Below are 19,991 nucleotides of genomic sequence, written 5' to 3'. Positions count from 1 at the left end.
TCTAACCGTCTGTCCAATGGAGAGTGCATGACGACCTGTGTGGTAGTGACCACTTTCCAATCTTTCTGTCACTGCCACAGCATCAGTCTTCTGGGCGCCCTAGCAGATGGGCTATGAATCAGGCTGACTGGGACTTGTTCTCTTCCACTGCTGCTATTGAGCCTCTCTCTAACGATTCCATTGATGCAGTGGTTCAATCGGTCACCACCGGCATCGTTACTGCCGCCGAATCTGCCATTGCCCGTTCTTCTGGGTCCCTTCGGCGACGGACTGTGCCTTGGTGATCGTCTGAGATTGCTGAAGTGTTTAAAGCTCGCCGGTGGGTGCTCCAGCGTCACAAGCGACATCCCTCAATCGACCACCTTATCGCCTTCAAACGGCTGCGTGCGCGAGCCCGCTGCATTATCCGCCAACGCAAGCAGGAGTGCTGGGAGCGGTATGTGTCCACCATTGGCCTCCATGTCACTCCATCGCAGGTCTGGGCCAAGATTCACCGCCTCTATGGCTATCGGACCCCTGTCAGTGTCCCTGCGCTCTCACTGAATGGAGCAGTTTGTACTGACTCCGACGTCATTGCAAACCGCTTGGCAGAGCACTTTGCTATGAATACCGCTTCTGCCAACTACCCCTTGGGCTTCTGCTCCATTAAGGAGCGGATAGAATGTCGGAGTCTTTCTTTTCGCACTCACCATCCTGAATTGTACAATGTTCCATTCAGTGAGTGGGAATTTCGAAGTGCCCTTGCCGCTTGTCCTGATACCACTCCTGGGCCAGATAGCATCCACTCTCAGATGCTGAAACACCTTTCAGTGGACTGCCAGCGATGCCTCCTCGATCTTTACAACCGCATTTGGGTCGAGGGTGAGTTTCCGTCGCTATGGTGGGAAAGTCTTGTTGTCCCCATTCTGAAACCAGTGAAGAACCCTTTGGAGGTGGACAGCTACTGTCCCATTAGCCTCACCAACGTTCTTTGCAAGTTGCTTGAATGGATGGTGAGCCGGCGCTTGAATTGGGTACTGGAGTCTCGAGGCCTTCTGGCTCCGTCTCAGGGTGGGTTCCGTAAAGGCCGCTCCGCCGCCGACAATCTGGTGAGCCTGGAGTCGGCCATCCGTACTGCCTTTGCCCGTCGTCAGCATCTGGTTGCTGTCTTTTTCGACATGCGGAAGGCGTAAGATGCGACATGGCGTCATCACATCCTTTCTACGCCTCATGGATGGGGTCTTCGGGGCCCTCTGCCAATCTATATCTGCAATTTTCTGTTGTATCGTACCTTCCACGTGCACGTCGCGGCCTCATATAGTTCCTCCCAAGTCCAGGAGAACGGTGTGCCACAGGGTTCCGTTCTCAGTGTGTGTGTGTTTTTAATACTTATTAACGGGATCGCTGCAGCCGTGGGAAATACTGTCTCCGCTTCTCTGTATGCTGACAACTTCTGCCTTTACTACAGCTCTATTGGCATTGCAGCTGCTGAATGTCAGCTACAGGACGCAATTCGCAAGGCGCAGTCTTGGGCTGTAGCACATGGTTTTCAGTTTTCCGCAGCCAAGGCATTTCTGCCGGCGACGCACTGTTCACCCGGAGCCGCGGCTTTATCTTGACGGCGAGCTTCTTACAGTGGTGGAATCACATAGGTTTTTGGGGATTGTTTTTGATGCCCGGTTGACTGGGCTGCCTCATATTCGGCAGCTTAAACAGGCGTGTTGGAGGCATCTAAATGCTATGTGATGCCTGAGCCACAGCAGGTGGGGCGCCGACCGATCTACTCTCCTACGGCTTTACCAGGCGTTAATCCAGTCCCATCTGGACTACGGGAGTATGGCGTATGGCTCAGCATCTCCATCTGCGTTGCGGGTGCTGGACCCAATCCTCCACAGCGGGATACGCCTTGCCACTGGTGCCTTCCGAACCAGCCCTGTGGACAGCATACTTGTGGAGGCAGGTGTCCCTCCACTGCGGTTACGATGCCAACAATTACTGGCTGCTTATGCTGCCCATGTTTTTAGCTTGCCCGGGCATCCAAATTATCGTGTCCTCTTCCCGCAGTCAGTCGTTCATCTGCCAGAACGTCGGCCCCGGTTGGGTTGTCCGATCGCCGTACGTGTCAAACAGCTTCTTTCCTGGCTTGGGTATTTCCCTGTTCCACCTCCTTTCCGGGCCCCTCTGCGTACACCCCCGTGGTGTGTGCCTCGCCCTTGCCTTCGGCTCGACTTGGCACATGGCCCGAAGGACTCAGTCCCTCCGGAGGCCTTCCGATGCCGCTTTTATTCCATCCTGGCCACGTATCAGGGCTCTGGCATTGTCTATACCGACAGTTCGATGGTTGCTGGTCTAGTCGGTTATGCACTAACTCTAGGGGACCATTCTGAACAACGTTCGTTGCCGGCTGGCTGCAGTGTTTACACTGCTGAGCTGGTCGCCATCTTTCATGCCCTAGAGTATATCCGCTCCTGCTCAGGTGAGTCCTTCGTTATCTGTAGCGATTCCCTGAGCGGTTTACGAGCTCTCGACCAGTGTTTCCCTCGTTCTCGTTTGGTGATGGTAATCCAGGAGTCCCTGCATACTCTCGCCCGTAGCGGCAGGTCTGTGGTCTTTGTTTGGCCCCCAGGCCATGTTGGTATACCCGGCAATGAAACTGTTGACCGCCTGGCGAAAGAGGCCACCAGTGCGCCATCTCTGGAGATTGGCCTCCTGGCGGCTGATTTGCAGGCAGTTCTCTCGTTTTGGGATGCTGAATGGCGCGGTCTGACCACCCCTAACAAACTCCGTGCCGTCAAGGACACGACGACTGTGTGGCGGTCATCCATGCGAGCCAACCGCAGGGACTCAGTCGTCCTTCGTCGGCTCCGCATTGGCCACACCCGACTCACGCACAGTTATTTACTGTGTCGTGAGGATCCCCCTCTTTGTTGTTGTGAGGCGTCCTTGACGGTGGTCCATATTCTGTCAGAGTGCGCCCTTTTAATAGTGCTCAGGCAGACTTTTGCAATGCCTGACACGCTTTCTGCTCTTTTATCAGATGACTCTGCCATGGTGGACTTGGTTTTGTGTTTTATTCGGGCAGGGGGTTTTTATACTTCAATCTGAGTGTGTGTGTGTGTGTTTTTTTTTTTTTTATTAGTGTTGATTCTGGCTTTTTGTCTCTGATTTTAAACTGAGCTTTTAAAGTGTTCTTGGTGGTTGGCTTTTCCTCTTTCTCTACGGTCGGCCAACCACTGTCACACTGTGTGTTTTAATTTGCTTTGTCTGGTCTCTGTCGGAGTATTTCATGTCCTGTTTCGTCTGCTGTCTTTCCTGTTGTTCGTTTTTTATTCTCTTCGGGTGGTTTTAGTTTTTATGGAACAAGGGACCGATGACCATAGTAGTCTGGTCCCTGTAATCCCACAAACCAACCCAGTACCACCGAGGACTGGAGCAGTTGAATTACTTTTTCCGCCAGGGTTTCAACTACCTCTCGTCGTGCCCTGGAATGAGAAATGTCCTGACCACTATTCTTCCCTCCACTCCCACAGTGGTATTCTACCGTCCACCGAACCTACACAATATACTCGTCCATCCTTACACAACCCCTGCTCCCAACCCCTTACCTCATGGCTCATACCCCTGTAGTACAGCTAGATGCAAGATCTGTCCCATACATCCTCCCACCACCATCTACTCCAGTCTGGTCACAAACATCACCTATCCCAACCAAGGCAGGACTACCTGTGAAACCAGTCATGTGATCTAAAAACTAAGCTGCAACTACTGTGTTGTATTCTGTGTGGGCATGTCAACCAACAAGCTGTCTGACCGCGTGACTGGCCACCGACAAATTGTAGCCAAGAAACAAATAGACCACCCTGCTGCTGAGCACACTGCCAAACACAACATATTTCATTTCAGTGGCTGTGCCATTTGGATCCTTCCCACTATCACCAGCTTTTCTGAATTGCACAGGTGTGAACTTTCCTTGCAGTATACCCTTATGTTCCCGAGACCCTCCTGGCCTCAACCTTCGTTAGTCATTGTCCTCTCCCATCCAGCCCCTTCTCTGTTCCCATTCCAGCACCACACAGCTCTCATTTCTCAATCACATCCAGTCTTTTTACTTCTCTCCTTTTCAGCTATCCCCACCTCCCCACTGCTCCTCAACTAACCTCTTAGCTGCATTGTTCTTTTTCCAACCCCCCTCCAGCAACACGTCACTGTCCACCTCCCCCTTACCCATCATCCAGTCGCCACTCTCATCATGCACTAGTTCAGCTACTAGTAGTGTGGCCTCAGGTGCCTGAGACTGCAGTCTTGTCTATGAGTTGTGTTTGCGTGAGTGTATATGTGTGTTTGTCATCTGTTTTTGACGAAGGCCTTGCTGGCAGAAAGCTACATTTGTGACAGTCTTTTTGTTATGCCTGTCTGTGACTCAGCTTCTCTGATATATATGGTGAGTAGCAACTTCCCTTTTCACAATATTGTTACATTCCATCCTGGATTTTCCATTGTTTGATTATTCCTTTCTCAGCTAAATGAATCTAAAGATTTTTTATTTTTTTTATTTATTTATTTTATATATATATATATATATATATATATATATATATATATATATATATTTTTTTTTTTTTTTTTTTTGTCATCAGTCTACTGACTGGTTTGATGCGGCCCGCCACGAATTCCTTTCCTGTGCTAACCTCTTCATCTCAGAGTAGCACTTACAACCTACGTCCTCAAATTATTTGCTTGACGTATTCCAATCTCTGTCATCCTCTACAGTTTTTTCCCTCTACAGCTCCCTCTAGTACCATGGAAGTCATTCTCTCATGTCTTAGCAGATGTCCTATCATCCTGTCCCTTCTCCTTATCAGTGTTTTCCACATGTTCCTTTCCTCTCCGATTCTGCGTAGAACCTCCTCATTCTTTACTTTATCAGTCCACCTAATTTTCAACATTCGTCTATAGCACCACATCTCAAATGCTTCAATTCTCTTCTGTTCCGGTTTTCCCACAGTCCATGTTTCACTACCATACAATGCTGTACTCCAGACGTACATCCTCAGAAATTTCATCCTCAAATTAAGGCCGGTATTTGATATTAGTAGACTTCTCTTGGCCAGAAATGCCTTTTTTGCCATAGCGAGTCTGCTTTTGATGTCCTCCTTGCTCCGTCCGTCATTGGTTATTTTACTGCATAGGTAGCAGAATTCCTTAACTTCAATGACTTCGTGACCATCAATCCTGATGTTAAGTTTCTCGCTGTTCTCATTTCTACTACTTCTCATTACCTTCGTCTTTCTCCGATTTACTCTCAAACCATAATGTACTCATTAAACTGTTCATTCCGTTCAGCAGATCATTTAATTCTTCTTCAATTTCACTCAGGATAGTAATGTCATCAGCGAATCGTATCATTGATATCCTTTCACCTTTTATTTTAATTCCACTCCTGAACCTTTCTTTTATTTCCATCATTGCTTCCTTGATGTACACATTGAAGAGTAGGGGCGAAAGGCTACAGCCTTGTCTTACTCCCTTCTTAATACGAGCACTTCATTCTTGATCGTCCACTCTTATTATTCCCTCTTGGTTGTTGTACATATTGTATATGACCCGTCTCTCCCTATGGCTTACCCCTACTTTTTTCAGAATCTTGAACAGCTTGCACCATTTTATATTGTCGAACGCTTTTTCCAGGTCGACAAATCCTATGAACGTGTCTTGATTTTTCTTTAGCCTTGATTCTATTATTAGCCGTAACGTCAGAATTGCCTCTCTCGTGCCTTTACTTTTCCTAAAGCCAAACTGATCGTCACCTAGCGCATTCTCAATTTTCTTTTCCATTCTTCTGTATATTATTCTTGTAACCAGCTTCAATGCATGAGCTGTTAAGCTGATGGTGCGATAATTCTCGCACTTGTCAGCTCTTGTCGTCTTCGGAATTGTGTGGATGATGCTTTTCCGAAAGTCAGATGGTATGTCGCCAGACTCATATATTCTACACACCAACATGAATAGTCGTTTTGGAGCCACTTCCCCTAATGATTTTAAAAATTCTGATGGAATGTTATCTATCCCTTCTGCCTTATTTGACCGTAAGTCCTCCAAAGCTCTTTCTTCTAAATCGACTCCTGTTTCTTCTTCTATCACTTGAGACAAATCTTCACCCTCACAGAGGCTTTCAATGTTTTCTTTCCACCTATCTGCTCTCTCCTCTGCATTTAACAGTGGAATTCCCGTTGCACTCTTAATGTTACCAACGTTGCTTTTAATGTCACCAAAGGTTGTTTTGACTTTCCTGTATGCTCAGTCTGTCCTTCCGACAATCCTATCTTTTTCGATGTCTTCACGTCTTTCCTGCAGCCATTTCGTCTTAGCTTCCCTGCACTTCCTATTTATTTCATTCCTCAGCGACTTGTATTTCTGTATTCCTGATTTACCCGTAACATGTTTGTACCTCCTCCTTTCATCAATCAACTGAAGTATTTCTTCTGTTACCCATGGTTTCTTCGCAGCTACCTTCTTTGTACCTATGTTTTCTTTCCCAACTTCTGTGATGGTCCTTTTTAGAGACGTCCATTCCTCTTCAACTGTGTTGCCTACTGCACTATTCCTTATTGCTGTATCTATAGCATTAGAGAACTTCAAACGTATCTCGTCATTCCTTAGAACTTCCGTATCCCACTTCTTAGCGTATTGATTCTTCCTGACTAATGTCTTGAACTTCAGCCTACTCTTCATCACTACTATATTGTGATCTGAGTCTATATCTGCTCCTGGGTACGCCTTACAATCCAGTATCTGATTTCGGAATCTCTGTCTGACCATGATGTAATCTAATTGAAATCTTTCCGTATCTCCCAGCCTTTTCCAAGTATACCTCCTCCTCTTGTGATTATTGAACAGGGTATTCGCTGTTACTAGCTGAAACGTGTTACAGAACTCAATTAGTCTTTCTCCTCTTTCATTCCTTGTCCCAAGCCCATATTCTCCTGTAACCTTTTCTTCTACTCCTTCCCCTACAACTGCTTTCCAGTTCCCCATGACTATTAGATTTTCGTCCCCCTTTACATACTGCATTACCCTTTCAATATCCTCATACACTTTCTCTATCTGTTCATCTTCAACTTGCGATCTAAGGATGTCAGAATGTAATAAAAAACAAGACATTTTGTACATTGTTTCAGCTAAAAGTTTTATATTTTCTGATGAGAAGGCAGTTCATATCAGTTCTCTTTGGTAGAATATTCTACCCATTCTCTTCAGCAGTGGCCAGTCATGTAGAGTGATTAGTGGAGGATGGAACTCACATGAAAAAGTTGTATTGGCTGCAGCAAAGCAGTACAAAATATGGCTGTTTTCCACATTATTCGGGATAAGATATACACAACAAGAATAATGTGGGATGTACTATAATCCGTTCATCATAAGAATAAACCTGATGAAACTAAACACAAACGCGATGATTGGTCAGAAGCTGTAGCACAGGTACACTGGTGTTGTTATGCTCTTGGAAGTAGGTCCTACTTGTGTAAGAGGCATCTTATTACTAAGTTATGTTACAGATATTCAAATGTATTAACAGCCATCAGCATTTTTCTGAATCGCGCTTTAGCTACATTGTTTTTATTTCAAAAATTGTTTACAGTCATAGCCTCTGCATGGTTGTAATCTGATTTTCATGCTGTTAATGCACAGTATGAAAATGGCTTAGGCTTCTTTCTGTTTCGTAGTGAGACGCACGCGTGGAACATGGTTAAAAAGTACCGAGAAATAGGCTGTTCTTAATGTATTTCATAAATTTATGGAGATATTCGGCTTTGAAGTTTTCCGAGCGTTGTATACAATGCAGTTGATGAATTATTCATATTGAAAATGTAGTGTAGTCATTAGCATAATGGAATGTAAGCCAACTGTGGTTCTTTTCGTGCATGGATTGAAATCTCCCTGGTGTCACTTTTTATTTCTCATTCAATTTGAAATGCTTACATCTTGTAATTATAAAATTCATCGCAATTTTTTTATGAATAATGCACGTCTTCTTGTTTCTAATTACATATTGGACACTAAATTCTTGTTTCCATTTCAGATGTTGTTGTTGTTGTTGTTGTTGTTGTGGTCTTCAGTCCAGAGACTGGTTTGATGCAACTCTCCATTCTGCTCTATTCTGTGCAAGGTTCTGTCCCAGTACCTACTGCTGCATCCTTCTGAATCTGTTTAGTGTATTAATCTCTTGGTCTCCCTCTGCGATTTTTACCCTCCACGCTGCCCTTCAATACTAAATTGGTGATCCCTTGATGCTTCAGAATATGCCCTACCAATCGATCCCTTTGATCTAATCTTCAGCATTCTTCTGTAGCACCACAATTCGAAAGCTTCTATTCTCTTCTTGTCTAAACCATTTATCGTCCATGTTTCACTTCCATACATGGCTACTCTCCATACAAATACTTTCAGAAACGACTTCCTGACACTTACATCTATACTCGATGTTAACAAATTTCTCTTCTTCAGAAATGCTTTCCCTGCCATTGCCAGTCTACATTTTATATCCTCTCTACTTCGACAATCATCAGTTATTTTGCTCCCCAAATAGCAATACTCATTTACTATTTTAAGTGTCTCATTTCCTAATCTAATTCCCACAACATCGCCCAATTTAATTCGACTACATTCCATTATCCTCATTTTGCTTTTGTTGATGTTTATCTTTCAAGACCATGTCCATTCCATTCAGCTGCTCTTCCAGGTCCTTTGCGGTCTCTGACAGAATTACAATGTCATTGGTGAACCTCAGAGTTTTTATTTCTTCTCCGTGGATTTCAATTACTACTCCAAATTGTTCTTTTGTTTCCATTACTGCTTGCTCAATATACAGATTGAATAACATCTGGGAGAGGCTAAAACCCTGTCTCACTTCCTTCCCAACCACTGCTTCCCTTTCCATGTCCCTCATATCCATTTCAGATACAAATTCTTAATTATCAATGTTTTATGAAATTCTGTTCATAAAAGTTGTTTAAATTAAGAAAACATAACAAGTGATTCTTTAAGGCAACAATGAGAAACCAAATCCTCTTCTGTGGCCACCGTTTTATACTGCAGTGGAAGATAAGTATCGTAGAAACATGAAAAACAATCATTTTCACAACATTGAGCACATCATACAAATGCTGCATTTTTACATTTGCTACTTTACCATTACAATATGAACCCAACAGAACTGACTTGGAGCCAAGCTACGGGATTTGACCCGAGAAGTGACAAGACTGTTAAGCTACCAGACATACTGGAACTAACACACACAGCTTTTTCACACATCACTGGTGAATGCTGGTGGGATATAAAACAGCTCGTCATAAAAAAGAAAAAAATGCTGTGCCTGATTGGCTTAATGGATTCTGTTGTTGATGGGCTTGTTATCAATGTAGCAGGTAACACTTCCAGAACTGCAATGTGTTTCACAGATTCGGATAAGAAAGGAGCTAATAGATTACCAGATGACTGACTTGTAAGTAATACCTCCAGTGGCTTCAGTATTTAACTACACGGTGAAATCCTTCAATTCTGTCTTGAGCTACACACAGCTTATGCAGAAATTTTACTGTGTGGTTAAGTCAGGCATTTTCATCATTGCCGTTTTTAATTACAGTAGCACGTTAGATAAAAATGATAACATGTTGCAGTTTTCATCTAGTCATCTAAGGAGCATATTGTGGGAGATTCTAAGTGTATTATTTCATTCTGCTTAAAAATTAAATGTCATTCAAAGCTGTATAGCTCCTCTGCTCGTCTCTTTTTACGTGTGAACTGCAGCTGGCCACATCACTGCAGGCTAGCTGTACCCGCTGACCAGCCAGTGCTGTCCATGTTAAATGTGCCTGTATAGCTGTTGTCCCGTATTATCGCCAAGTCGATGTACACGTAACGCACAGCACAAAATGTACCCTTATTATCATAGTTGATAGTATTCGAGACAGCTTGGCTGCAGTCCCACGTGAAATGGAAATCCAATGAGGTTCCAGCAAACACAGGTTTTATCTTATGATGAACGGATTATAGTTGGAATCACTAAGTATTTTTCATACTTTGATCAATCGCAGGGATACAATTTGTGCAGCAAAGGTTGATGACTAGAATGATGTAAAAATGGTTCAGATTATTTTTTGGATAGTATTAAACAAAAACATCCAAACTATGTAAATAGGATGGTTGTCCTACGAACCACATTAGAACAGATTAAAATGTATTAAGGAACTGTTCTTGGCATATACTGTCTCACGCACTGATGATGGAGTAAATCGGAGATTGGAATATACTGTTGCACATGGTGCTTATAACACTATACCAACAGAACAAATAGTCCTGTCACTAGAAAAGCCATGTACAACACTAATATATAGGGAATTGCATGTAGTGTACACGTCATAAACATGCCTACTGTCCACAATTTTCACACAAAGTTACACCTTTTGCAGGATTTGATTATGATGTATGGCTAATGGCTATGGAAATCTGACTATTAGTTCTTTTCCTAAGAATTTTCTGGTTGTTAGAAAGAAACCCAGTAAAAATGGAATGATACTGAATGTAGGACCTTTCTGTACAAAGTTCAAGTTCATCAAGTGGTTTGTCTATGGTTGCCAACCTGTCTAGACAAAGAAATTGTTAAGTTTCAGAAAAGCAGAAGAAGTAAATTTGGCCTACTTTCCTGCCATTACCTATCAAAACTTCACAAATAAATATAACTTTTCAGGTGTGGTTCTGAGAAAGAAACAGGAATCTTTTAGTTACAAATTAAATACTGAAATATACTAATAGCATAATACACACATTTAAATTTATTAAGATACTTTGTTTATGCCTTTGTCTTAACAAATGATCTGTCAAAGCCAAAGGTAGGGTGTGGTCACACTATATTGTCATTCAGTAATTTTATAGAACCATTCTCCATCATCACTGAGCCACATAAGCATTTTTTTGTAAGAATTTATAACTTACTGATTTCATTTATAACTGAAAGAATTTTATCTTTACTTTACTCAAAACTTATGCACGACAAGTTCGTATTTTCAGCAAAACTTATTTACTTTCACTTTCACTTTTCTTATTACCACAAAGAGAATAAGAATATTAAAATCATTAAATTTGCCTGAAAATATCTATTTAAGTATTTAAGAGAAATTTCATCTTCGGACTTGTATTCAGTTATGAAAATTAGTGCTTGTACATACTGAATAAAGCACTTCAAATGTTTTACTCAGAATATCAAACACTGGGAAAGGGCCTTATATAGGTGAATGACTAGGAATAAAATAACAAGGTGAACCAAATTTTATGTTTAATACAATAATTATTCAATAACAGTTAATTGTGAATTAATGTTTCATGCTTCTACATTTCTAATTATACACAGTACGTAACCTGTTGGCTGTAGTCATTGGGTGTGGTGGATAGCAATGGCAGCTACTCTACCCATAGTACAGCATACAAGTTTCTTGAAGTATGGGCTAATTAATCCTTCTTGGCGACATTTTAATGCCCATAACATAGCCCAACATCTTGTATCAAAGTCGAAATAATTCAGCAGTCATCATCCGAGGCTATTGAGCAGTAATTTCCAGACAAGGCATCGCTCTGTCCGAGTGTTGCCTCTTTCACTGCTGCCCACAGAGTGTGTGCTCTCGGCCCCGCTCACTCTACAGGTAGTGTGCCAAAAATCCAAGCCACCTTTTACGCTTCTCACAATAACTTCCGTACAGTACAAAAGTACTCCATCTTTTACGTAAGACATATCATACACATCATCCCTAAGCATATACCATTTTATAGAAATGACAGCTTACACAAATATATAAAATTATTTACATGAAAATTTTAGTTCATTAATCCATGACAGAATATTATTTAGTAACTTATACATTTCACATATTTCTTTACATAAATTACAAACATAGCAAAGTGCTATAACATCACATATATCACACTTTCCGTAGTCTTTGCACATCAGTTATATTATTACAGATTTAAAACTCAAATTTTTTTTGTAAATTAGATGACTAGTTGAATAATAGTGTTATATACTGGATTGGAAATGTTTGTAGAAACACATTCAGTCTGAGTCTAGTAACTATCACAGTGTGGTGTTCATGGTGGATGGTTGGATGCCAGCAAAATGGTTCTGGCACAGAGCTAAAGTTTGAGAGAATTGAAGGTTGTGCTGGTCTACTGGAACCCTGGACCAACACTTGTGGATAAGATGTCCACCTGATAGAGTTTATCTCATTGCGACAACTTTGTAAACTTGTTTACTGTGAAAGTAGTCCATAGGTATGTTTGTAGTCTGTGAATAGTTGAAAGACTTGGCTGCTAACAACTTCCAGGGCATGTTAGTCTATATTGCTGACATTTTGTCTATGTCTTTGCATATCTCACATCCTTACATGTGCTTCCTCAACCTCCCCTTTTCATAAATGGTTTGTAAGTTGAGCACTGTAAACAGAAGTCTCGCATGAGTATGATTAATCCTTGTGCTGTGAGTTGAGGAAATATAGTGTGCAATCATGTTTCACTCTGAGATGGAATTTCTCTCATAGTTTTCCACAGTTTTCGGTAGTTACCATCGTACTGGCTGAACCTGATCCTTTCACTGCTTCCCAGGTGCGTTGCAGATAATTTTGTGATGTCACAAGTGAGGGTGTAAACGTGAAAATGTTGTCTTTTGTTTGTAGATATCTGTAACATCACTTTTTGGAAATAAGTTTTCTGCTGTCGTTAACATGAGTTCACCGTTTTTGGCACCATATCAAACTGAGTAATCTAGACATATGTAGTTCAGTCGATCACTCTTCACTGCTAGAGCAGAACCCTAACTTAGTCTAATTCAAGAAGAAAGCAAAAGTATGTGCACACATTAAGGCTTGGTCACAACAGTACAAAGTGTAGGAAGAGCAGTGTTCCACACCACCATTAGTCTGGCAGCAGCTACTAATAATATTCTGTTTATTTTCGACAGTGGGTGAGCAAAAGTAGGGACTGACTATACAATTGCTATCTAGCAGTGGGGACTAACTGAAGAGGAAGGAAGAGTTGTGCTTGTAAAATATATTGATGTGTGTAGGAGGACTCAGCTGTAGCATGTTGCTAGTAGAGTCTGCGTAGAATAAACCAGTAGATGCGTGGTCAGCAGGACACGTGGGGGAGCGGTAGTGGTGGGGCTTAAGGGCGGACGCTGCAGGGAAAATCCTGAGTGTCCATGCCCATAATTTCATGGTGACCATTCAGAAAGATGTGTCACATCTGCTTGGGTAAGTATCTGAAAAGAATTCCACTGAAAATGTAACAAAAGCAGTGATCTATTTTCACCTGATTTGTTAACTATATATAACTTTCAGAGAAGTGTAGTAGGTGGCGAATTTTTAGTAAAACGTACACATTTCTCTTGTTACCATTTTAAAATTTGCTGCTTCTGCAAAATCATAGTGGAGTTTACGCAGTTTCACCTCACTAACATGTTGTGCAAATCCAAATGTAAGAGAATTACTTTTATTTGGTGAGGGAACTGAGGGAAAGTAGGCTCAGTAGCTTATGAAAAAGCACATCCTCAGAACAAAAATAAAGGTTTAATGTCTACACTTATGTTGTTCCAAAATCTCTAGCATTTCTTGTTTCACCAGCTATTGATGGCCCTGTAAAATTACATTCTTTGATCAGAAAAGTCAGTAGAAAAAAAAAAAAGTCAGAAGAAAAAGTTAGTGGAATAACACAGTGGATAATGAAGTTTTGCATAGTAACCACATGGCAAAAGACTCTTCTTTTTGCATGATATAAATTGCCAAAATCTCATTTCAATATCTCAAACCGTTCATGAAACATGAGGAATGTTGTGGATATTGCACTCTGGCTTTATTGCTGTGTGATACATCAGACCAATTTTCTTGAGATTGGTGACAGAGATCTCCAGCCAAGTCTAAAGAAAAACTCAATATGTTAGTTATTTCATAAGCAGCAACATATTATGTAATATACATCAAATGCAAAATCATAGCAACACCTACTTTTCATTGCAAACTTTTTGAATTTTGCAGTGTTTGTCTTTCATGCAAATATCACAATAGTTATGAACATTAATGAAATGTTTGGCACATCATCATGAAGGACACATATAAAGCTATAAGTAACACAAAAATGAATTTTTTTATTACGAAATGGTTTCTGTAAAATCATTTTAAAGGGCAGGGTATGCACCTCAATTCTGTCATCACCAACCAGCCGAAAGGGGGCAAACTTTGTGGCCCTCCCCTCCCGAACAAATCAATGAACTCACCCAATGCTTCGGACAAAAATTGGTTACTGCGCATTGCACACCATTTCCTGTGCTGACTCTTAATAGAGGTAACATGACATGTTACACAAATAACTGTGTGTCAGATTATTGTGTGTGTGTTGCATGTTCATATCTCAAGAGTATGGAGGAATTCTGCAAAAGCCTGCACAGTTATGAGAGTTACAGCACAACTCTGGGGAAGCAGTAAAGGAATTCTTGGAATCAAGAGGCTGCCAGAGAGTGGTGTGCTACTTAGGAAGCAGAACCCTGCACTGTTTGGATGCACCAGATAGTTGTTCTAGCAGGAGATGAAAATGTAACTTTCCAGTGTGCTATAGAAATGTTTATTTTTGAAAAAATGAGCTTGCATGAAATAGATAAAAGCAAATGCTATAGAAACTGCTATTCACACCAAGCACTGTGAGACTTTTTCACTATAGACGAGACAGCAATGCAGTCCATCCTACCAAAAGGTAGCTTGTATGCTTAAGCGATACAGACAGCCATATTGTAGGGAGCAACTACAGTAGAGGCACTTATCTCTGCAGACGTCAGCCAAACCTGTGATTCCCAATGAATGACAATAGCCTTTTCAATAGTTGCAAGGTCAGCAGTCTGCATGATTGACTGACACATCCCCTTAACATTAGCTAACACCCTGCTGTGTTTGTACCGTCCCCTTAACATTAGCTAACACCCTGCTGTGTTGGTACTGACAACAACTGGAAGCATGGGGAAACCAGAGCTATTATTTTTCCCAAGGATTTACAACTCTACTGTGTGGTTTAATGATGGGTAAAATATATTGACACTTATTTGGTATCTGGGCAGGGATTACTCAAGTGGATATCGTCATCTGGAGGAACAAAACTAGCACTCTGAGTGTCAAGAGTGTAGAATGTTTGATCCTTTAATCTTACAGATTGGCTAGGGAACTTACAAATTTAAATGGATGGGTCGAAGTTACATACAATGACAGTGCGTGACGCATGGTGGCAGGAAGAGGAGACATGAGTACAGGCTTGTAAATACAAAATAAGAACAAGGGTTATAAGGGAGAACATCTAATAATGAGTGAGAAAATAGGGGTGCAGGTGAGCTACTATGAACAGCACGTTGAATGTATTATCATAGCCAAGATAGCCAAGAAGCCATCACCCAACACAGTAGCACAAGTTTATATGCCAACTAGGTCCACAGATGTGGAAGAGATTGAGAGAATGTGTGGATAAAATAAAAGGAATTATTCAGATAAAGACCTGTAGACATTGGGAGATTTCAGATTGATTGTAAACTATCTGATCAAAACCATCCATACACCTATTAGACATTAATATGATAAGGGGGGTTTCCACACTGCACATTTACAACGGCTTGAACTCTGGTGAGGACACTTTCAGTGATGTATCTGAATGTCTGTGAAGGCTTTCCAGGCCATTCTTCTTTTAGAGCTGAAACCGAAGAAGGTACTGATGTTGGATGCCTAAGACTAAAACAAATTTAAATTTTTAACCCACCCCAAAGGTGTTCCATTCGGTTCAGGTCAAGACTCCTCCAGGCATGCCAGCCCATTTCAGAATGTTACTGTCCACATACCATTGCCCCCCTATATGCTGCTTTTTGACAGTGTGTATTATGTTGGTGATACAATCAATCATCATCGCATCTAAAACTGTTCCTGTACTATAAGCTGTGCACAATACTGTAAAATGTGTTCAACCTTCCACGTTTAGCTTTTTCTTGAGTTTAGTAAGGGGTCCACACCTTACCCACAAAAAACACCTCTATACGCCAACGCTACCTCCTCCATACTTCATTGTTGGCATTACATGTTATGACAGGTAACATTCTCAAGGCATTTGCCAAACCCAAACTTTTCCTCTGGATTACCTCAGGATATAGAATGGCTCGTCACTCCAAATCACTCTTCATGCTGTCTCATGTGTTACTTCGCAGTGACTACAAAAATATGTGGCTGTGAGTAGCTGCTTGACTGTTATTTCTCATTGTGTTCAACCCCGTATCCACAGTCATTGTGCTAGCTGATCTGGTTGTAGCACATTGGAAGCCACAAGTGATTCTTTCTCCTTATTTCGTGCAATTTTTATGGTCACCTTCCTGAAAGCACAACGGTCCGTGCCCATCAGTAAATGAGATCTGCCTGGGTATGGTTTAGCTATCGTTGTTCCTTCTTGTTTTCTCTTCAGTGTCACACCACCAAAAAACAATACCTGAACAGCTCTAGAAGGGTTCAAGTGTCTTTTGACCTGCAATAGGTCCCATATATTTTGACATGCCGTCAAGTTATATGGTTGACGCCAAAGGAAAGAATGACGTAGGTGATCTTGCATCAGGAGGTGAAAAACACCATTTCCGTCATGCTTGCTTGCACAGCAGATGGACATAAATTACCCCCATTCACAGTTTTCAAGTGAAAGACTTTACTGAAATTGTGTTTCCAAAAACTGTAATTGTGCGAGCAAACAAAACTGGTTGGTTTTTGGAGGACATGGTGCTGGAATGGATTAGGCGTGTATGGAATCGTCGTCCTGGCACACTGCTTGGTTTTCGCAAGTAATCTCTGGTTTGCGGCGTACCCAGGCCATACAACATCTGCAGTAAAACGAGAATTAATGGAAAGCAAAACGGACTTGGCAGTAATTCCAGGTTATTTTCTTTGTTCTAACAAATTAACATGCAGAGATACTTTTGTGTTGTCTACATAACTTCTTGTTAAATAATTTCTTAATAAAGAAGGACAGCCTGCTCTCTCACCTCGCATCCCCACCTATTTATTTCAATGTGGATGGCATGGCCATTGTATGCACCTATTGTTTAGAGTTATTTTGTGAATCACTTTATAATAGCCACAATTAATTTATTATTCTTTTCCAGTGCTTCATTTGATTCGACTGTGAGACTCTGGGATGTAGAAAGAGGTGCTTGCATACACACTCTTACAAAACACACAGAACCTGTTTACAGTGTGGCTTTCTCACCTGATGGTAAATTTTTAGCATCTGGAAGTTTTGACAAGTGTGTACACATCTGGTCAACTCAGGTAAACAAAAACTTCATTTCTTATTATGTATAGTGAAAATACTGTTATTTCACTCTGTATCTGAGAATGCAGGCATTAGCTTGGAAGAAGGTTGAATATTCAAAATCCATACAATGTTAACTGCAGGAAATTTCCATTTTCTTTTCCTTTTTTTTCTGTTGGTGTCTGTGCACTGGCTCATCATCAAAATTTATTTTCTTGTTCTCATACCACAGAAATACTGTGACTTCTGAATTGTTTATAACAGTGCTCTTGTTTTTTAAAATCATTTTAATGTTAATTACAAAACAAGAACTCATTTTAATCACACCAGAATGTGAAACTTCAGATGTAGGTACATTTTATACTACATTTCAGTACTTTTTTATCACCCAAACATTTTCATTTTCGAGAGTATAGTCTTGCTCCAGTCAGTTAGAAAATAAATGTGTGCCTCAGCCAACCTGAGAATTAATCAGATACACATCTTTTTGTTTAGAACTACTGCACAGTGTCGCAATTTTGGAAGAACTTCCTACACAGTAAACATAAAATTGTATTGGATGTCATATCAAACACCTCTCAGCCATGTAATTTCCAAACTTATTTTATTTGCCTACTGTTCAGGGACTCGAAGATTGCATAGTAAATTGCCGAAACTGGTACTCTAATAAAATGTTTGAAAATTAGATGGCTGAAAGGTGTCTGATTTGACATCCTGTAGCGAACAGCTGAGTCCTGCTACCATCTCTGAAAAGATGGACTTAGAGAGACTTGAAATTGTATTATTTTAATCAAACCTATGAACCAAATAACAATAACACAATAATTCCGTTTTACTTAACAGCTTGGTGCAGATCTTTGTTGAAAGCCACTTCAGCACCTTGTGTGTCGCTAACCTACCCCATTAATGGTGACCTAAAATTTTACGTGGAATTGGAACCATGTGTTGATCCTGGCAAATCCTCATATCATTGAGATTTGAGGGCTGGGTTAAAAGTGACTGAAATATTTCAAGATCTGATTCTGTTCCATGACCTTTCAGTTCCCAGGCAATTGCCTTGCTGTTGACCACCAAGCCCTATTCTTCCAGATATTATATAAACAGTGTGGTGTTGTTGATCATGTAATATGGATGATTGTTAGTTATACATAATAGCAATTTGATGGTGCACTTCCCATGGGGATCTACTGTGCTCTAACACCAAAGCTGTGTCTATGCTTTTAAATCTGGAACATGTTATTTCTTCTGCAGTATATTTCGAAAGTAAACATTGTGTGCACTAAGTGATGTTTAACATGAATTAATTTGCCCGTACTTCATGTACATAAACAGCTTGTACAAATCAAAGATGTCACTACTTTGCAATTTAGTAACTGTTTTTTCCCCTGTGTTGTTATTAATATATATTTTCCTATTTTTCTTTAAATGTTGTGCATGTCCAGGGCAGCTTGTTGAACTGTGGAACAATTGCTGCTGCATCTGAACAGGTATTTCGTTTTGGCAAGTCACCACGACCACTGTCCCTCAATATGGTCCTGCTTATGCACAGTAAAGTAGATCAGCATACAGTATCTCACCATACATATATTAGTTTACACTGATATTTTCATAATATATAAATTACTGATGTTGGATTGTCATTCATCTGTAAGACGATGAAAGGATATGCTTCACTCCACTGGAGTTGTAAGAAGCTGAAAGGATATGCTTCACTCCCCCACCTAGACATATGAGCTCACTATAAGGTGTTAGTACATGCTCTAAATATGAAATTTTCTACCATTAAATACTTCATATGAGAGTGATAATACTTTTTAACATCTTTCTGTAGAGAATTAGACAGAACATAGACAGTATGATAGTGATTCTCTTCATGATCATTATCTTATATATTGATTGCTGATTTTACTTTTGGGAGAGGGATCCAAGTCTACAAACAATATTATTTTCCTTACTATAGTTTCCTAGTGTTAATTAGAAATTTTAGCAAATTAATGACATGTATATTGAGTACAGAATAACATACTTTACGCATCAACATAGCATGTTTTGACCGTAACAAATACATGCATGCTTGTCCACAGGAACAGGCACTGCGGTGACTATAGCCATTGTGAAATACATTAAATGAATTTACAATTGTGAATAAGGACGGCCATCAGATGTGTAGACTGGAATAACGAAAATGAAAATTTGTGCTGGACTGGGACACAAACTCGGATTTCCCACTCCATTGACATCATTCCATTCTATGACTGATAGTTGTCCTTGTGAATTCATTTAATGTATTTCACAATGGCTATAGCTGCTGTAGTGCCTGTTCTGTTGGACATGCATCCATGTCCATCATATTTATTTGCCGATACTGGGAAAGTGACTTTCAAGTACAATTGTCTGACCTGTTCGGGAATATACACAATGGATATATGAGTACAGCTTGTAGGGACATGGTTGATGACGTGTGGAAGTATGGGTCTGGCCATGAGTCATGCACGGGTATTTAAATGGTAAGGTGACCGCTTGCAGTATGCAGGAAAAATGGGTTCGTGTCCCGGTCTGGCACAAATTTTCATTGTCATCATTCCATTCTACAGCCGATGGTTGTCCTTATTCATAATTGCGAGTTCATTTAATGTACCTTCAAGTAATTC

The 19,991-nt window shown here is 40.9% G+C and overlaps 1 protein-coding gene across 3 annotated transcripts in view; it reads left to right on the top strand.

Moving 5' to 3' along the window:
- LOC126336295 (F-box-like/WD repeat-containing protein TBL1XR1) overlaps positions 1-19,991 on the top strand; it is a 165,688-nt gene that overhangs the window by 134,538 nt on the left and 11,159 nt on the right. For all 3 annotated transcript variants that reach the window (XM_049999828.1, XM_049999830.1, XM_049999829.1), the window contains exon 9: positions 17,192-17,357. In XM_049999828.1, coding sequence (XP_049855785.1) covers positions 17,192-17,357 — 166 coding nt within the window. The remainder of the gene's footprint in view (positions 1-17,191; positions 17,358-19,991) is intronic.

Source organism: Schistocerca gregaria, chromosome 2 (assembly GCF_023897955.1).
Source record: "Schistocerca gregaria isolate iqSchGreg1 chromosome 2, iqSchGreg1.2, whole genome shotgun sequence".
Classification (NCBI taxonomy): Eukaryota; Metazoa; Arthropoda; class Insecta; order Orthoptera; family Acrididae; genus Schistocerca; species Schistocerca gregaria.
This window is presented reverse-complemented; position numbering and strand designations above follow the sequence as displayed.